Source organism: Emys orbicularis, chromosome 5, assembly GCF_028017835.1.
Source record: "Emys orbicularis isolate rEmyOrb1 chromosome 5, rEmyOrb1.hap1, whole genome shotgun sequence".
In the NCBI taxonomy this organism is placed as follows: Eukaryota; Metazoa; Chordata; order Testudines; family Emydidae; genus Emys; species Emys orbicularis.
In genome coordinates, this window is record NC_088687.1 from 62,657,778 (window position 1) to 62,677,059 (window position 19,282).

The 19,282-nt window shown below is 44.1% G+C and overlaps 1 protein-coding gene across 1 annotated transcript in view; it reads right to left on the bottom strand.

Annotated features, from left to right (window-relative positions):
- Nucleotides 1–5,140, bottom strand: part of RNF175 (ring finger protein 175) — a 54,103-nt gene extending 48,963 nt beyond the window's left edge. Inside the window, 1 exon segment of the mRNA XM_065405713.1 lies at nt 5,054–5,140. Coding sequence (XP_065261785.1) covers nt 5,054–5,140 — 87 coding nt within the window.
- Nucleotides 5,141–19,282: the final 14,142 nt, after the last annotated feature.

Below are 19,282 nucleotides of genomic sequence, written 5' to 3' on the forward strand. Positions count from 1 at the left end.
CCTGGCCGCCCCCTTCTCTCTCTCTCCTGCCCGCTCCCCCCCCCCCCCCCCCAGCTGGTCCCCCTGCACCCGGGCTCCGGCCGCGCCCCACAGGTTTGTTTTTTTTTTTTTGCTTGGGGCGGCCAAAAAGCCAGAGCCGGCCCTGTAGGGAACTAGTGTCTGTCTGATCTGAGGCAATATAGCCTCACCCTGTGGAAGGTATTGGGAGATGGGGAGCCATTTTGAATAAGACCAAAAGTTTGTGAAAATGCAGCATACAGGTAGGAGATCATGAGAATCTGAGAATGCCCCATATCAACTATGGATGGAGTGAAGAAGATAGGATAGACGGAGCAGGGGATGGGCTGAAATGTGGAGCAATAACTCATGGGAAGTGGTCATTAGAATAAGAGGTCGTGGGAGCCTGGTGATGCGGGAATCGGGTGGAATGAGAGCCAAAAGGAGGAACGCAGCAGGGAAGCACTGGGAAGGGAAAGGAAGGGTGCAGTAGCACCAGGGATATGGGTTCAAGTGGAAGAGTAGCAGTGAAGATAGGAGTGTGTGCCTTTGGCGGAGCTGCAGTATAGAGTAGTAGATAAGTTTGTGAGTGGGGCAGGGTTCACGGAGGCTGAGCTGTATATCTCTGTTTAGCTTAGTGTTTTAGATAGCGCTTATCACTTTAGTATATATGGCCTCACTCCTGCTCAGACTTACACAGGTGTAATTTTACTCATGTGAATAAACCCACGGGTTGGCATTAAAATGGCATGTGCGAGTCAAAGGTTAATAATAGATACAAGTAATTGACAAAATAAACTAAGTGTATAGAGCTCATGAAAGGGGCTGAGCTAAAATCTGGAAACTGAAGTCCTCTAATTTACCCATGTAAAGGTCTATGAACCACCTAAATCCCATTTAAGGCCCCAGTCCAGTAAAACATTTAAATATGTGCTTAACTTCATCCCTATGCAACAAAGCACTTAAGCACATGCTTGAATGCCATTGAAATCAATGGGATTTAAACTCGTGCTCAAAATTAAACATGCTTAAGTGCTTTCCTGAATTGGGGTCTGTATCCGTAGGGTGCATAAGCCTGGCACTGACCTTCTGCATAGAGGTGAATTTCAACCCTAGAAATAGGTCCAACACAGCAGCAATAGTGTGAGCTTCCCTTACAATGACCTGCCAAGGTATTTTACCTTTAGCCTGAAGGGATCACATTCCATCTTAATGTTTGTTTAATTTTTCACCTTTGTGCTGAGACTGCCCACAAGTCCCTGCATTTTCAGAGTTACATGGGGATTTATCCAGCCAAATCCCATTAGAATCTATAGGAATTGGGCGAATAAATACACTGCAAGTCTTTGTAAGCATAGGGCAAGGTTGCCAGTTATTGCCGCTTGTGATGATGATTTTTGTGGTATAGACACACGTGTCTACTGGGAACTGAACTAAGACCACCAAGTTATTTCACATATCTGTATATTTTCTATGTTTACATGCAGATAACTTCAAAGAACTGTGGGTTGATGACTTCTAGTCTAGCGTGTTAGCAGTCCATCTACTCTCCATCTTTTGTTGTTTCCTTTCACAGTCTCAGTAACAAAAAATAGTGGTGTAAATAGAAATTCCAACAATGAAGTCTGTTGTTGAGCTTGTAATGCTCACTTGAAAGGAAGCTGTCTGGAGTGTGAATGGAGCAGCCGCTGCCTAGCAGTAACAGGGAAATAGATGACTTGGCACTGGAGAGTAGCAACCAGCAGGGTGCATATGCCTAGTGTAGCGACAAATAATGGTTAATCTGGCCAGTTGGAGGACTAAATGAGAGTACATTGTTTAACCCTGTAACCGTAACTAAATTGTAACCTGAAAAGAGTTTATAATCATCTGGCTGCTACCCCATATCAGAGGCTTAGTAACTAAATAGCTGATTTGAGGTTCAGATTTAAAGCTACAATTTGATTTATTACTTGGTAGTATTATCTTATGCAGATTAATTGTTTTGCAGATTATCTAATATATTGGTTAAATTGTTGTTTGGATTCCTGTGTGATGCTGTGAACTTAATTTTCACAAGATTGGTGTCCTGTGATCGCCATTATAATCATATGATGATTGTCTAATACTTGTGAGTTAGAAGAGATAAGAGTTAACATTAACTTCATAGCTCTATTACTTTTATAGAATCTTATTCCAATAATGTTTATATGTATCAAATTCAGTAAACGTTGTGTTCGTATCTTTATCCAAATTGAAATTCAATAATTGGCATATTCATATCTCAATTTCATGATTTCTAACTTTTTAGAACTAATTAATGGGCTAGCACAATGCAAACAATGCAAGCAACAATTTTTGTTCTTTTTTTAATATGGTACCTTATTCCATGATAACCAAGGGTGTGTGTATATGTATCTTCCTACTGTATTTTCCACTCCATGCATCTGATGCTGAGGATGCAGTCCACACTTCAAGTTTGCAGATGACACTAAACTGGGAGGAGTGGTAGATATGCTGGAGGGTAGGGATAGGATACAGAGGGACCTAGACAAATTAGAGGATTGGGCCAAAAGAAATCTGATGAGGTTCAACAAGGACAAATGCAGAGTCCTGCACTTAGGACGGAAGAATCCCATGCACTGCTACAGACTAGGGACCGACTGGCTAGGCAGCAGTTCTGCAGAAAAGGACCTAGGGGTTGCAGTGGACGAGAAGCTGGATGTGACTCAACAGTGTGCCCTTGTTGCCAAGAAAGCTAACGGCATTTTGGGCTGTATAAGTAGGGGCATTGCCAGCAGATCGAGGGACGTGATCATTTCCCTCTGTTCGGTGTTGGTGAGGCCTCATCTGGAGTACTGTGTCCAGTTTTGAGCCCCACGCTACAGGAAGGATGTGGAAAAATTGGAAAGAGTCCAGCGGAGGGTAACAAAAATGATTAGGGGGCTGGAGCACATGACTTATGAGGAAAGGCTAAAGGAACTGGGATTGTTTAGTCTGCAGAAGAGAAGAATGAGGGAGGATTTGATAGCTGCTTTCAACTATCTGAAAGGGGGTTCCAAAGAGGATGGATCTAGACAGTTCTCAGTGGTACCAGATGATAAGGAGTAATGGTCTCAAGTTGCTGTGGGGGAGGTTTAGGTTGGATATTAGGAAAAACTTTTTCACTAGGAGGATGGGGAAGCACTGGAATGTGTTTGTGACGGGTTGGATCACAGAAACCCCCTTGGGAGCTGCCACCTGATGTGCAAAGACTACCTCTGCTCCTGTTTTCCCTGCCAGCTCAGGCCTCCAGCACCCTGTCTTGCTGAGCCAGACACTCTCGTCTGCTCCAACACAGACCCAGGGTCTGAATCACTTGTCCCAGAGCTGCAAGTTTACCCGAAAACAGCTCCCAGAAGTGTGCTTGTCTTTAGCACTCAGACGCCCAACTCCCAATGGGGTTTAAACCCAGATAAATCCGTTTTACCCTGCATAAAGCTTATGCAGAGTAAACTCATAAATTGTTCGCCCTCTATAACACTGATAGAGAGATATGCACAGTTGTTTGCTCCCCCAGGTATTAATACATACTCTGAGTAAATTACTAAATAAAAAGTGATTTTATTAAATACAGAAAATAGGATTTAAGTGGTTCCAAGTGGTAACAGGCAGAACAAAGTAAGTCACCAAGTAAAATAAAATAAAATCCGCAAATCTATGTCTAATCAAACTAAATACAGATAAGTTCCTCACCAGTTCCAGAATGCTCCCTTTTACAGGCTAATCTCCTTTTAGCCTGGGTCCAGCAATCACTCACACCCCCTGTAGTTACTGTCGTTTGTTCCAGTTCCCTTCAAGTATCCTGGGGGGGTGGAGAGGCTCCTTCCTTAGCCAGCTGAAGACAAAATGGAGGGGTCTCCCACGGGTTTAAATAGACTCTCTCTTGTGGGTGGAGAGCCCCCTCCTATGCAAAGTCCAGCTCCAAGATGGAGTTCTGGAGTCACCTGGGCAAGTCACATGCCCCTGCATGACTCAGTCTTTACAGGCCGAAGCCATTGTCCACATGGTAGCTTGCATGTCTACAGGAAGACTTCTTATGTGGATTGGAGCATTCCAAGATGCATTGTTCCCCAAGTGTTTCCTGATCAGGTACTTAACCTGGCGAATTCCTTCCTAAAGAAGCTGACCAAATGCCTCACAAAGCTTACTTAGAAACCAAGCAAGCATACAGCCCATATTCTTAACCTCAAGTAGAAAATGATATATATGTACAAATAGGATGAATAGATATAGTAGACCATAACCTTTACGGAGATATGTTACATGGTACAGGCAGCACAAAACATATTCCAGTTATATCATACATACATTTATAAACACCCCCCCATAAAAGCCTTATGGGGTACGCTGTCACAGAGTTACCTAGGGAGGTGGTGGAATCTCCTTCCTTAGAGGTTTTTAAGGTCAGGCTTGACGAAGCCCTGGCTGGGATGATTTAGTTGGGGATTGGTCCTGCTTTGAGCAGGGGGTTGGACTAGATGACCTCCTGAGGTCCCTTCCAACCCTGATAGTTTTTGATTATCCTACTCTTATGCCTTGAAACTGTAGCAGTCATTGTTTTTCTAGCTAGTATAACCTCTGATGCTATTTTTGTTCACAGACAAGTGCCTTTTGCTTTATTTAATCTTTATTAATTTATCTTTAATTATTTAATCAAATAGTTGCATCAGTAATATCTTACAGTGGTAACTTCAGTAGTTCAGTAATATGTTACATGAAATCATTTTTATGCATCTATTGTAAATGTTTGCCTGCTAATTTCATGGAATGCTTACTGGTTGTATTATGGGGTAGGGCAAGCAGGAGAGGCCAACTTGACCTACTTGCGACATTAATTATTTTATATACCGTACCTCTCTTATGACATTTCCAAATTAAATAATCCTAGTGTTCAAAGGTCAGTTATTTGAAGGTGCTCAGTTTTGGTCTACCTTTGCTCCCATTGAAGTCAATGGAGTTTTACCGCTGATTTCAATGGGAGAAAATTTAGGTCAGCAGTGAGCACTTGAAAATCCCACACTAAATCTCTACTGACATGGAAAGCTTCCCGCTCCTTAGCAAAGACTCCAGTAAAGGTTGGTGTCTTTTTCTTGATGTTTTCTGATTCTCCAATGTCCGTCATGGAACAAGGTGTCAAAAACTGAATGCAGCAGTTCTAGATCTTCTAGATTGCAATTCTCAGGAAAAAGGGACGAGAGAATGAGTGTGAGAGAAAGAGACATGCAGGCAGTCAGGATTTCCAGCTCAAATATCGTCAGCAGGGGATCCAGCCAAGAGGACTGTAATACTGAGATTTATATTTTTTATGTATTTTAAAATGTGTTACAACCCTCTCTGAGCTACCTATATGGGACCCTGCCTTTGGATCCCACATACTTTCTAAACTTACTGGGTCTGAGCAGGGTCCGGATACTGTCTCTATATCTGGCCTTTCAGACATACTCCTGGGATACAGACATCAATGCTGGTACCCCTTCTTGGGAGGTAAGGCCCTACAACCCAGCTATCCTAAGCGCCAAAACCAGCGCTGACCCTCCAAGACTCTCCAGTAGCTCACACATAACCTCTCCAGAGGTTCATCCTTGTGAGTTCTCTGGTTTATCATTTAACTCTTCAAGGACTATGTGGCAGTTAAAGCAAGGGGGACACAAATTTTGCGAAGAATTTCTAAACCACACACACTTTACTTATAGACAAAGCACAAGAGTTACAGGTGTATGGAAAACTGTCTAATACTTGAACACAAGACCCTGGCTCAGTTTCCTTATCTGTCATTAGAGCCCTTTGGGTCTTAGTCTGTATCCTTCCAACAAGTTCAGAATCCTTCTGCACCTTCTCTTTTCTTGCTCAGTATTATCATCTGGTTCTGGTCCAGTCTGGTCACTTCTTGCTAGAGAGAATCTCCCTTTTAACAGCAGATTCTAATACCTTTGTCTCTATCTGTCCTTCCACTGAGATTTTTCTATTCTCCAGTCCTCTGTGTTTGTTATAGTGGATCAGTCATTAACAAATCAATAACCTTTGACTGGTAATCTCCATTGTCCCTGCTAGGGCCCTGGCTCTGTCCTACGCTGGTTGTGCCCGCCTTGGACTTGGACAAAACAATAATAAGTCTGGACACCTGTATTTTTGGCTACATATCAAGTGACTAGGCTATCTACAACTATTGTCTGCCTTCCTGCAGATGGATAACCCTCCAGCACTAGGTTAATTCTTTGCCCCTGTATAGCAGACATTGTGATAGGAATCATCTAGACCAAAGGTTCTCAAACTGTGGTCCGCGGACGACCAGTGGTCTGCAAGCTCCATTCAGGTGGTCCGCGGATAGTTCCCTCTAAGGCAGTGGTTCCCAAACTGGGGTTTGTGAAATGTTACAGGGGGTTCTCGGGGGGGGGGGGGGGGAATTCCCTAATGGCAGACAGAGCTGTCCCTAGGGACCCTGGGCAGCCCGGGGCCAGCAGCCGGGAGACCCTGGACTTCCAAGAGTTAAGCAGATCAGATATGCTTGCTTTATCACACTGAGGAGATTTAAACTTCAAGACTCCTTATAAGAAATGGAAAGGGAGGTGGATATGTTTTGCTGTTTTTAAAATTAAATAGGCAGCTAGTATTGTTTTTAAAATTATTATGACAAACAAGTTTAAGCTTTGTTGTAATGTGTGTTGTTTGCCTGGACTGCTCAAGACCTGAATGCTTGTGTAGGAGGAACTCTGAGTTCATGTCTTAAATACCTTCCTGTTGTTTCACATCTGATACTCCTTGATGAAACATAGGAGCCTTATCTTATAACAGGCTTATTCAAAGTGATACAAGCTACGAAAGTGAGATCTTGGAAAAGTGTTGCCGTTTTCATCATGTAATAAAAATATTGTAATGATAAATAATAATTAATAATAAATCGTGTGTAATAAGCATGTCATAAAAACAAATGTTATTTCCAAGATCACTGCTTTTATAATTTATACTCAGGCAAAGGAGAAAATCCCTGGAAATATTCATTTGTAGGAGGGGGTTCGCAAGACTTGACATTTTATTGAAAGGGGTTCACAGGTTGTTAAAGTTTGGGAACCACTACTCTAAGGTGCGCGCCTGGGCAGCCACAGACGAGAGAATGAAGGGCCACCCACCTAATTAGTGAATCTGTGCAGGCATGGCTCCACTAATTAGGTGCCAGGACCCTGGAGAAGACGCACATGTAAGGTGAGGTGGTGGCCTTGAGGGGAATAGGAGGTAGGTGGGAGGGGGCAGTGGGGTGAGAAGAGGGGGTGGGGGGAATTTGGGATGTGCAGGGGTGAGGCAGCCAGAGAAAGGCGACTTTCCCCAGCTCCAGGGCTGTGGCTGCCGGGGAGGGATGGCCCTCCTTCCCAGATTCAGCTTTGTGGCTGCTGTGGCGAGGGAGATACCCCCCCCCTTCTTCCCAGCTCGGGGGCTGCTACTGCGGGGGAGAGAGGGAGAGACCCCCCCTCCTTTGCAGCCCCAGCTCAGGGGCTGCCGCGGCGGGGGAGAGTGGGCACATCCATCGTATTAGAAAAGTAAGACTACTGATATTAAAATATGAGTTGTGCTTTTATTTGTAGAACAAAGAAAATTAATTATAAGAGTTTTTTTTATATAGTGCTTTTATCCAAAGCACTTTACAATAGTTAGCTAACGGTACAAACAACAATTGGAAAGATCATTAAGTGGTCTGCCGAGACCCTCAGCAATTTTCAAGTGGTCCATGGAAAAAAAAAGTTTGAGAACCACTAATCTAGACAGAGGTACATATAATAATAATAATTAATAATGCAGATATTTTCCCATGCTCCTCACAATAAGAATTTTATTTAAGTAGAAAAACAGTTTCCTCTTCACCTTGCACCTTCTATTGTGAAACCCAGTGCTTCTTGGGGTTTTTCCATCCCTCCTTCTTTCTATCTGCCAACTAACTACCACAGTTAAAAATGTTAAAAATCAACATATCACTGTATAATTTCTGCTACATTTTATTGTGGAGACTGAAACTAAATATTTCTTACGACTGCTTTCATTCGCTTAAGTGTTGGGACAAAAAAAATTGTGGAAGCCTGAAAGACACAGCATTTCGTACATTCCTTGTAACAAACAAAGAAAAACCACAACCAAGATTGCATCAAAGAAAATACCAGACTCTGTCAATTTCCTCTACCAGCTGGAACATGCTCAGGGCCCTGAACTTTGACTAGCTGGTTGGGTCGAAAAGGGACAATAATAATTTAAAAATTAAAACATAATTTAAAAATTATCCAAGTTGCCTGACAAGTGTCCACAAAAAAGATATACACAGGGCAGCTTATTTTGCATCTCACACAGACTACTGCATGTGTGAATCTTTATGAGATGATTAGCAAATGACCTAAAAAAAAATTAAGTCTTTGAGACAGATTCTGTTATCCAACTTGAGTAATACCTTTAGGATAACATTTTCAAAATGTTCTAATTGAATCAGGAGCCTAAGTCCTATTTTCAAAAGTGATTTAGATGACACGGTCCAGATTTTTAAGAGTATTTAGGCACCTAAAGATGCAGATAGGTGCCTTGGGGGATTTTGAAAATCCCACAGGTGCCTAATTCCCAATGATAAAGTTAGGTGTTTTTAAAAATCCCAAGTGCCTATCTGCATCTTTAGCCACCTAAATATCTTTTTAGAAAAATCTGGCCCTTCGGCTTTGCAACATTGCTTTACCCAATGCCTAAATACCTTTTAAAACTTTGAACCCAGGTCTCTTAAAAGTGAGACTTAGGCTCCCATGCAGAGGCGGCTCCAGGCACCAGCGCAGCAAGCGCGTGCCTGGGGTGGCAAGCCGTGGGGGCAGCTTGCCGGTCGCTGTGAGGGTGCAGTCAGGCAGCCTCCGGTGGCATGCCTGCGGGAAGTCGTGCGGGAGGTCCCACGGTTCCTGCGGCAATTCGGCAGCGGGTACGCCGAAGACGTGGGACCGGCAGATCACCTGCAGAAACGCCGCCGAATCTGCGTGACCACAGACCGTCCGCAGGCACGCTGCCGAAGGCTGCCTGACTGCCGTGCTTGGGGCGGCAAAAAACATAGACCCGCCCCTGCTCTTATGTCATATACCTGCTCTTGAAAATTTCCCCCTTACTTTAAAAAGCTCCATTGATTTCACTGGGATAATTGCAGGGTAAAGGATAACTCAAAGTGAGCTAAGGTATTGGAAACTGACCCTACATTAGGATATTCAGTATGTGAAGGGAACAGACATGCTGAGTAAGGCTGCCAAGTTTTATCAAAATTGTGCTCTTCCGTTAAAAAAAAAAATCCCTGGCTTTTAAATAATCTTTTATCTTCATGCTTTGTCTGAATGTCTGGTTCCTCTAGATCCATGAAGATCTACAAATCAAAACTTTTTTTTACCATCTCATCTTGAGCAATATGTTTTAAACAAGTTTTATCTTAAATAGAGAAACACAATTTGTCAGGACTAACTTCATTAAATAAATTAACTTTTGTGCCTTAAAGTAAATTGAAGTGATTGATAGTTCTGTTAACATGGTGTGTGTGCCTTGTGATGCAAGTTCTACATCCAACAGAGCACCTACATAACCATATAGCCAAATGTGGTTTATCCTCACATATGGTTCAAAATTCACATAACAAAAAAGCCTTTTAGATAATGTTAAGTATCCGAAGCAAACTCACAAAAGCAAGGAAATTGTCAGTGAAGGATTAATCTTCTCCTACCTGAGTATAACAGGTGTTGGAGAACATTAAAGTGGCACCCCATAGTGGCTCAGTATGGGAGGTTTAATGCTTAACTATGAGTTTTCTGACTTTTGTGTTTTGACTTCAGAATTTAACCCCTACATAGCCAAAGAATTGTGTTGGATTTCAGTTATGTTGTTTCCACCTTACCCTCATTCTGCATTAATGAGCCATAGTCTGTGTCAGAACATACTCCAATGTTTTTTGCACCAAAATGTGGGTTGTACATGACCCCAAAAAGATTAATGTTGTTTTGTGATACCTGAATCATCTCAGTTTTTAAAAAGTGTTGTTAATACAGTAAGGTTTTTGGATGTGCAGTTGTGCATTATAACTTTAACTTTTATGTGTACAATAATTGTTTTTTAGAGTTTATTGTACCAGGAGCTTCTCTTCTTCCAGCTTTTTTGTTTTTATTAATAAGTTTGTCTAGTGGTTAGAATTGTTTGTCTAATTGCTCAGAGCTTCCTCCAGGCTCTGTGACAGACTTGCTTTTTGACCTTAATCATGTACTTAACTACTCTGTGCCTTGGTTAGTCACTCTGTAAACTGGGGTTAATGGGTAAAATGTGGCCAAAGTCACTTTTGAAAATGGGACTTAGGCTCCTGGGCCTAGATCCACAAAGGAGACCGAGGCCTGGTCTACACTAGGGGGAAGGGAGGGGATTGATCTAAGTTACGCAACTTCAGCTACGTGAATAGAGTAGCTGAAGTCAATGTACTTAGATCGACTTACCGTGGTGTCTTCACTGCGGTGAGTTGACTGCTGCCGCCCCCCCGTTGACTCTGCCTGTACCTCTCGTGGCAGTGGAGTACAGGAGTTATACAAGGCGCTGGTGAGACCTCATTTGGAGTACTGTGTGCAGTTCTGGTCTCTTATGTTTAAAAAGGATGAACTCAAACTGGAACGGGTACAGAGAAGGGCCACTAGGATGATCCGAGGAATGGAAAACCTTTCCTATGAAAGGAGACTCGAGGAGCTCGGTTTGTTTAGCCTAACCAAAAGAAGGCTGAGGGGGGATATGATTGCTCTATTTAAATATATCAGAGGGATAAATAGCAGGGAGGGAGAGGAATTATTTCAGCTCAGTACTAATGTGGACACGAGAACAAATGGATATAAACTGGCCATGGGGAAGTTTAGGCTTGAAATTAGACGAAGGTTTCTAACCGTCAGAGGGGTGAAATTTTGGAACAGCCTTCCGAGGGAAACGGTGGGGGCGAAAGACCTCTCTGGCTTCAAGATTAGGCTAGATAAGTTTATGGAGGGAATGGTTTGATGGGATTAGTGATCTTAGTCAATTAGGCAATAACGTGCCATCGCTGGTAAAATGAGGGTCTGGCTGGAGAATCTTGCCTGTATGCTCGGGGTTCTACTGATCGCCATATTTGGGGTCGGGAAGGAATTTTCCTCCAGGGTAGATTGGCAGAGGCCCTGGAGGTTTTTCGCCTTCCTCCGCAGCATAGGGCAGGGGTCGCAAGCTGGAGGATTCTCTGCGACTTGAAGTCTTTAAATCACGATCTGGAGACTTCAGCAGCTGAGTTAAGGGAAAGTGGGGGGGTCAGCTTTTGTGGCCTGCATCATGCGGGAGGTCAGACTAGATGACCATAATGGTCCCTTCTGACCTTAAAGTCTATGAGTCTATGAGTTGATGTAGGGTTACCATATTTAACAAATAAAAAAAGAGGACCCTCCACGGGGCCCTGGCCCCGCCCATTTCCCACCCCCAGCCCCGCCCCAACTCCACCCCAGCCCCGCCCTAACTCCGCCCCCTCCTCCCTCCCACTCCCAGCCACGCGAAAAGGGCTGCCCGAGCGCTACCGGCTTCACGGTTTGCCGGGCAGCCCCCAGACCCTGCGCCCCCGGCCGGCGCTTCCCCAGCGCAGCTGGAGCCCGGGAGGGGAAGCGCCCAGCCGGGGGCGCAGGGTCTGGAGGCTGCCCGGCAAACCGTGAAGCCGGTAGCGCTCGGGCTTCGGGCAGCCCCCATGCCTCCGGACCCTGCGCCCCCGGCCGGGCACTTCCCCTCCCGGGCTCCGGCGGCGCAGGGTCTGGAGGCATGGGGGCTGCCCGAAGCCCGTAGCGCTCGGCTCTTAAACAGAGCCGAAGAGTCAGGGGAGGAGCAGAGCCGCCGCGGCCGGAGGCTCTGCTCCTCCCCTGACTCTTCGGCTCTGTTTAAGAGCCGAGCTGCCCGAGCGCTACCGGTTTCGGGCAGCCCCCATGCCTCCGGACCCTGCGCCGCCGGAGCCCGGGAGGGGAAGTGCCCAGCCGGCGGCTGGGGTCCGGAGGCAAGGGGGCTGCCTGAAGCCCATAGCGCTCGGGCAGCTCGGCTCTTAAACAGAGCCGAAGAGTCAGGGGAGGAGCAGAGCAGCCGCGGGAGGGGAAGTGCCCGGCCGGCATTTTCCCGGACATGTTCGGCTTTTTGGCAATTCCCCCCGGACGGGGGTTTGATTGCCGAAAAGCCGGACATGTCCGGGGAAAACCCGGACGTATGGTAACCCTAGTTGACGGGAGAGCACTCGGGGATCGATCGCTGCCCACCAATCCGGTGGGTAGTGTAGAAATACCCTTAGTCTCAGTGTTGCAATGCCTAATATTTTGGCACCCTGCTTCCTAGTGGAAGTTAGGCGCTGAGGCTCCCTATACAATGCATGAGGAGAGTTAGAAGCCTAAGAATGGGATCCACAAACACGAGCATGCTGAGCCAGGAGCCGCCTATGCTAGCCAATAGGTAATGCAAAGGAGGGATGTTTGGCCTAAGTCATGACCTCAAAGACACTTAAGTGCCTAACTCTGGACTGGAACTAGGTGTCTCCCTCTGCTTGAGATTCACAGCCATGAACCCCCCCCACCCACCCACCCACCCACCCCCAACCCCTGGAGTGCCTAACCCTTTCCCCTAACTGAGGAGTAGGTGCTGCTCTTTTACCCAGTAGTTAGAGCACTCAGCCAGGATGCAGGAGACCGGGGTTCAGTTCCCCCCTGCCAGATGTGGAGCAGGGATTTGTACCCAGGTCTCCCATTTCCCAGGAGAGTACCCTGGCTACTGCACTGGCCTAAGGTGAGTTTCAGTTTCTCCTGTTGAAGCTGTTCCACTAGTTATTGGAACAGGGACTTGAAGTTGGATCCCCCCCCATCGTAGATGAGTGCCGCTGGCCTGTGGCATCATTCTCACTCTTCCTTTGGCAGAATATGATCCTTCAGCTCTAAGAACAAAAGCCTCTACCACTTGAACTAGGAGAGAACTCCTGTTGCTCTGCTAGCAATAGATCTCTTATCCTTTCTGTGGCGTTGCCAGTAGAGGGCAACATCACTCATGCACACAAAGCTAGTATAGTCAATGTGATGCTACCAGGTGGCAGAAACAAGCAACAGGAACAAGGGCTTGCCATACTGTTTGCTTCTACTCTATAAGAATGCAGAAAGGAATTGTGCTGCCATGCCTGGAGGCCTCAGTGGGACAACAAACAGCTCCTTCCATGCCCCAGAACTTTCAAGCAAGTTGTGGTCTCGCTGCCATCCTATTCCCCCAAAGAGAAATGAGCAGGATGGCTGAAGGTTTGCAGTGTGGGGCTTTAGGGTGACTGGATGCAGCATGGACTTGGTGGGTCAGAAAAGAGTGCAACAGTGGGGCTGTAAGGAGGGAGGTATAAAACGAAGTGTGTGAGGGATGTTACACTGTAATTGTCTGTGTATGTTGCAGAGGATGCATGGTGGTTTTGCAGGATGGGGTCCAATATGTACGTGTGTGTGTGTATAGCTCCCCTCTTCTGCCCCCACAGAAAAATTAAATTAAAACATTCCCTTTGCCTTTTTTTGTCTTGTTTGCAGAGTTGATATTGTGGTGTTAGTCCCAGGATATTAGAGAGACAAGGTGGGTGAGGTAATATATTTTATTGGACCAACTTCTGTTGGTGAGAGAGACAAGCTTACACAGCGCTCCTCTTCAGGTCCTGGGCAGTGGTTTTTCATTTTTTTTTCTCTTGAGCTATTCATTATATACGTGGATTGGGGGGGGGGTAGTTCTGTGGTTTTTGCTGGGGGTGGAGAGGAATTTCATATTAGATTGGTTATACAAATAGGTCAGGAATGGTAGCCAACCATTGTATTTTGTTGAGAGCCAATTTTTTTTTTCATGTGATGTTGCAATAAACCTTTCTGTTGTTTATTCCACTACCGAGGGCACCATTGGGTCAATTTTTTCCATTGCTAAAGGATTACAAGTTTGTCACACAGCCAAGCTATTCTTAACCAAACGTTTTTGGATATGGAAGTCTCATGTACTTCTGAATGTTACCAAAAGGGCTGGCTGTATCATGCAGGCATCTAGAACAGCAAAATGTTCAGTAACTCTTTGTGTGGATGACTGTAAGCTGGTAAGAGCAACATTTTGCTGGTTTGTCTAGAGCAGCACAACTCGTAGAGCTGGCCTTAGTCATTCAGTATGCTATATGTACCTTGATATTTGAAATACCTTGTTTATGTAATTACTTTCCCCTGAATAATTAGGGATATATTTAGGATTCTAAAACACACAATGTAGTTAAAGGCTTCAAATGCATCTTTATGGTGATATTGCAAAAACAAAATGTTGTTAAAGCGTGGGCACCAGAAGGACTGCAAAAGAGGGAGGGCCAAGCAACCAAAACGTCTCACTCCCAGAGCCCTGGAGGAAGCACCCCCTCCACCAGACTTATCTTCCCGGAGCCCCTGCCTCCTCCACCCTACTCCTTACTTTATCCTCCCTGCTGGCAAGCCGACTGTCCTGCTTCCCGGACCCACTGGCACCAAGAAGAGCCTCTGCGAATTTGGCAGCTAGCAGGTGAGGGCCCGGCATGTGGCACAATGCAGAGTGGGACGCGGGTACCAGCCAGGCTGTGTCCTGCTCCCTCCCAGCCATGAACGTGTTCAGGTTTTTAAAAATGGAGGACAATGGCCCTTTGGCCCCGCGGTCTCTGGAGCCTGTGAGTTAAAGCTGTTCATTCAAGAGAAAGTGCACCATTAAGCACATCTGTGAAAACAAAATAAAACCCTGCAAAAACTGGTTGCGATTTCCAGTCTTTAATTTTAAAACACAGTTCTGAGCCATGGATTATTAAATGGAAACATTCTCCATGACCAGACGAGCACCCAGCCAACCTTATCTTTGCCCCAGGATTTATGTTGGTATTTTAGGTACTGATCCAAACTTCCTTTGAAATTCACTGTTATCTTTCCTTTGGCTTTGAGGGAAATTGGGATGTTTTTTTAATGCTAAAAATTTAGATAACCGAGTATAATACTTTTTTTTTCTACCATCAAGTTTAGCGGTTCATTACCATATTCATATTCCTGCTTTAATGTAACATACACATCCTTATGACCTAGAGTAAAATACAGTAGCATTGTCACTAATAATATTTGTCTGCTTAGGGGCAAATGGGATTATTCTGTTCAATATGAAAAGGTTGCAGTTTGGGTGTGCTTATGTAATATTGTAACATCAGAGCTACCAGAAGGAAAAAATCCAGCCCATATTAATGCTATCAGAGCCTCAAACAGCACCATCTGCCTCCCCTGGAGCTCTGGCAACGATGACCCTGCCCACCTCAAGAACACTTAGGGCAGGTCTACACAGGAAACTTTTGCCAGAATAGCACTGTTGGTTAGGGGTGTGATTACTTTATTTTATTTTTACAACATTTCTATACCAGCAAAAGCCCTCGTTTGGAAGCACTTATACCTGTAAAAATGTTTTGGGGAACCAGTATAAACTATACTAGCAAAAGCACTTTCTTTTGCTGGTATAAGCTGTACTTCCAATGGGGCAGTTTATACCATTATCGCTGTACTGGCAAATCCAGAGTAGACAAAAGGGCTCAGTTCCAATTTCCCATTCCCCCAGCCTCTCTCTCTCTCTCTCTAACCACACCCCCCTGCAGCCCAGCCACTTGCAGAGGAGAAGCCCATTACTTTCTGATGATAGACAGTACAAGAGAAAACAGAGAGCGGGAGAGATGATGTTTAGGTAGTTTTGAATTGTTCAAGTATCTTTTTGGTTTTTTGGAACGTGTAGAATTGGTGTGCATGTTCTTTCTTTTTTGTACAAAGACTGTGAGAATGAGGGAGAGGATATGTGGTGAGGGGAAAGGAATGAGTGAGTGTTGGAGAGGAGGCAATAGTGAATATAGGGGTATGGAATAAATGAGGAATGGGGGGGGGGGAGAAAGAGCAGGAATGAGTGAAATGGAAAGAGTAGGTGGAATTAGAGGATATCCAATAAGGAAGGAAGAGAATGAGATTGTAAGAGACTTTGCTGATAAGTTTTAAACTTGAGTTTGGGCACTCATTTTTTCACACACAGGAAAAAATAATCTAGAGAGAACATTAGTCACTATTATGTTTCCAAATGATACAATTGCAACATTGATGTACTACCATGAGCCATTCAGATTGCTATGGTCTAGTGGTTAGAGCACAGAAATTGGAGGCAAGAGATTTGATTCTTTTCAGAACTCTGTAAATGGCTGCTGTGTGACTTTGAGCAAGTTATTTAACCCATCTGGACCTGATTTTCCTGATCAATAAAATTAGGGCGATTGTAAAGCACTTTGAGAAACTTGGATGAAAACTGTTTAATAAATGTCAAGTATTATTATTTTCCATAAATTAGTCCATTGTAGTCAACTGGTATTTTACAAATATTTTATGGAAGCACTAACAATGGGATCTCTGTACTTGACTACCTAACAATATTCTTTTTAATTAGAAGAGAACAAGAGTGTCTAGAAAATTACTTTTCCCCTTAAAACATATGAAAGTGAATCCCTATTTTATTCTGTTTGCAAATAACCCTGTTATCTAAGTTAGAAACCTAACAAATCAGATGAGAAAGCTAATTCTAAACAAATGTATATGATTCAATGCTGATCAGAAGTTATAGATCTGCATGGCCTTTAGCTACTTACCTGAATCTCTTTTTACCTGACATAACCAAAGACTTCCAGTTATAGACAAAATGATTTCCTAAAATGTAAAAATCATGAAATAGATCGGATTTTTTTTTATAACATCTGGAGAAGATTGTTCCCAGGTTGAGACCTTTTATAATGCAAATTTTCAACTGACCTGGATTTTCAATAGCTGGGTTATACACCCCTGATAATAGGTTTTATAATACAAACACTGACTAAACCATTCCTTTTTTGGTGAAGTGAATGATTGTTATAGTAACATGTTGCCATTAAAATGGCAAGGAACATAGTTAAATCAGGGAAATAAATAGGAATTAAATGACCTGAGTGCTATTCTTGACACTAGTCTAAATCCTACATACTTTACTCGTGACAGTAATCCCACTGATGTCAATGTGACCCTGGGCAAGTGACTTGGTGCTCGCTTGTGCTCCCATTGAAGTCAAAGCTGTTGTTTTCAAAGGGGGAACATGATGGGGACAATCTTATGGCTATTACATGAGAGCTTAGTATCAGTGAGGAAAACAAGGAGTACTCCTAAACTGTGGACTGAATTGATTAGTTGTGGTTGTGCATCTTCACTCAATGGAGACTGAACCATGGCTGCAAACTTCTCTAAGTGCTTTCCTCTGCCAATCAGCATAATTTCAACCTTGATCCACTTCAGCCAGCTGTTCTTCATCCATGAGCTGATCTGGTCTAAGCACTGGATCAAGTTAGTGACAGTGGTCCTATCATGTGTTGTGAAGGATAGATAGAGCTGTGTGGCATCTGCTTATTGTTGGGTTTGTACAATGCTGAGTCCATTGTTGGTACTCAAGTAATAATGTCAGGCACAGAAAGGATCCGACCTATTTCATGAGAAGCCCTAAATGTTCAGAGGAAAAGCTGTAAGAAAATTTCTGCAATGTATGAGCCACTTACTTTTTAAGTTTGTCTGCAGATATTCCTGTGAAGGGCTAGTCCTGCATTGTTGACTTCAATGGAAGTATTGAGTATGCAAGGAATGCAGGATGGGGCCCCAGGATCTTATCCTGTTCAAAACCAGCTCTATGCAATAGACAGTAAAAGGTTTAATCTTGTATGCTGCAAGGAAAAAATCATTCTGAATGCATGAAAGTAATGGGGCTGCTTTTCTCGTTTTCACATTGAAAAACTGATTATTGTGTGGTATATGCATGTTGTTCTGTGTCAGTAATAAAAGACCGGGACTGATCCTGAGAGTCTAATATTCTCACTGCAGTCAATAGGAGTACTGGGTGTTCAGCAGCTTTGAGGAATAGGCCCATTTATATTATTTAAAGATATATATGATAAAATATGACCGTTTAATCACATCCCTCTGTAACTGTTTGGAAGAATGGGTGCTAAGATAGTCTCCTAGTTAAGCTCTTAGGTAACCCCAGTGATGTTTTGTTTTTAAAAATCCTATTATGTTTGTTGCTATTTCTTGCCTAAATAAAAATATTAGTATATAAAAATATATATGAAATAGAAGTACCAGCTTTTTGTTTGTTATTTTACCATTTTAATTATTTCTAAGGCCCTTTGGTTTTGGTTTTTACTGAAAATGTCTTGGGTTTTACAAAACCCATTATTTGTTTTTACTGATTTTTTTCCCCCCGCTCCCCCCACCTGACTCCCTGCCCTGAAATGAGAGATGGCACATACCAAGTAGTTCTCTCTCCTTCCAGAGCAGGGTATTGGTCCAGACTCTGGTGGGGAGAGGGTCCCTCCATGTAGAGTCCCTGCCAGACAGCAGAGTGGGGCTGCACCGAACAGGGTAACTGCTGGTGGGTGGCTGTTGCTCTGCAGTGGGGCAGTGAGACTGGCAGGATACCAGGTCCCAGAAGTCAAGACTGCTCAACCACTGCTATGACAGGTCTGCAGGGAGCGGAAGGCACCAGAAACTGCCATGTTGGTGGTTGGCATGGACCTGAACTTCCTCAACTGCTACATCATGGTGATGCAGAGTGGCAACATCGAGACCATTGCCAATCAGTACAGCAACAGTTGCACCCTGTAAGTATGGGCACCCGTCACCCCCCTGTCCAGTGAGTACTGGCCTCCTGCCCCACCAAGAACCCCTTCACTCTGCCCCGCAAGTATCAAGCACCCCACCGGGTATTTCCTAGCCCTCTCCTATCGCTGCCCCCATGAGTACTGGCTCCAGGGATAGCCCCTGTGAATATCTGGGCCCTTCAGCGCTGCCTGAGAGAGGGTTAAAACATGCACCCAGAGAGAAGACCCAGGTCACAGAGCTTGGTCTGCTTCTCCTGCCGGACAAAGCCCCCAGTATTAATCCTGATATTTACCCAAGAAAACCATGAAGTTAATTTTTTGCACCAATTTTCACTCTTTTTTTTAAATTTTAGTAATAAAAACTGACACATTCCTGGGAAATTTTAAATAAAATAAAACCCCAAAACAAAGAACCTTAATTATTCTGCACTAACAGGGATTTTCACATAGGCCTTTCGGTTCCTTTTATACTTCTTTCTTTCAATTGTATGTGTATGAAAATGAACCTTATTCCAATCATTTAAAAATAGATAAGCCATTGTAACTCTATATCGA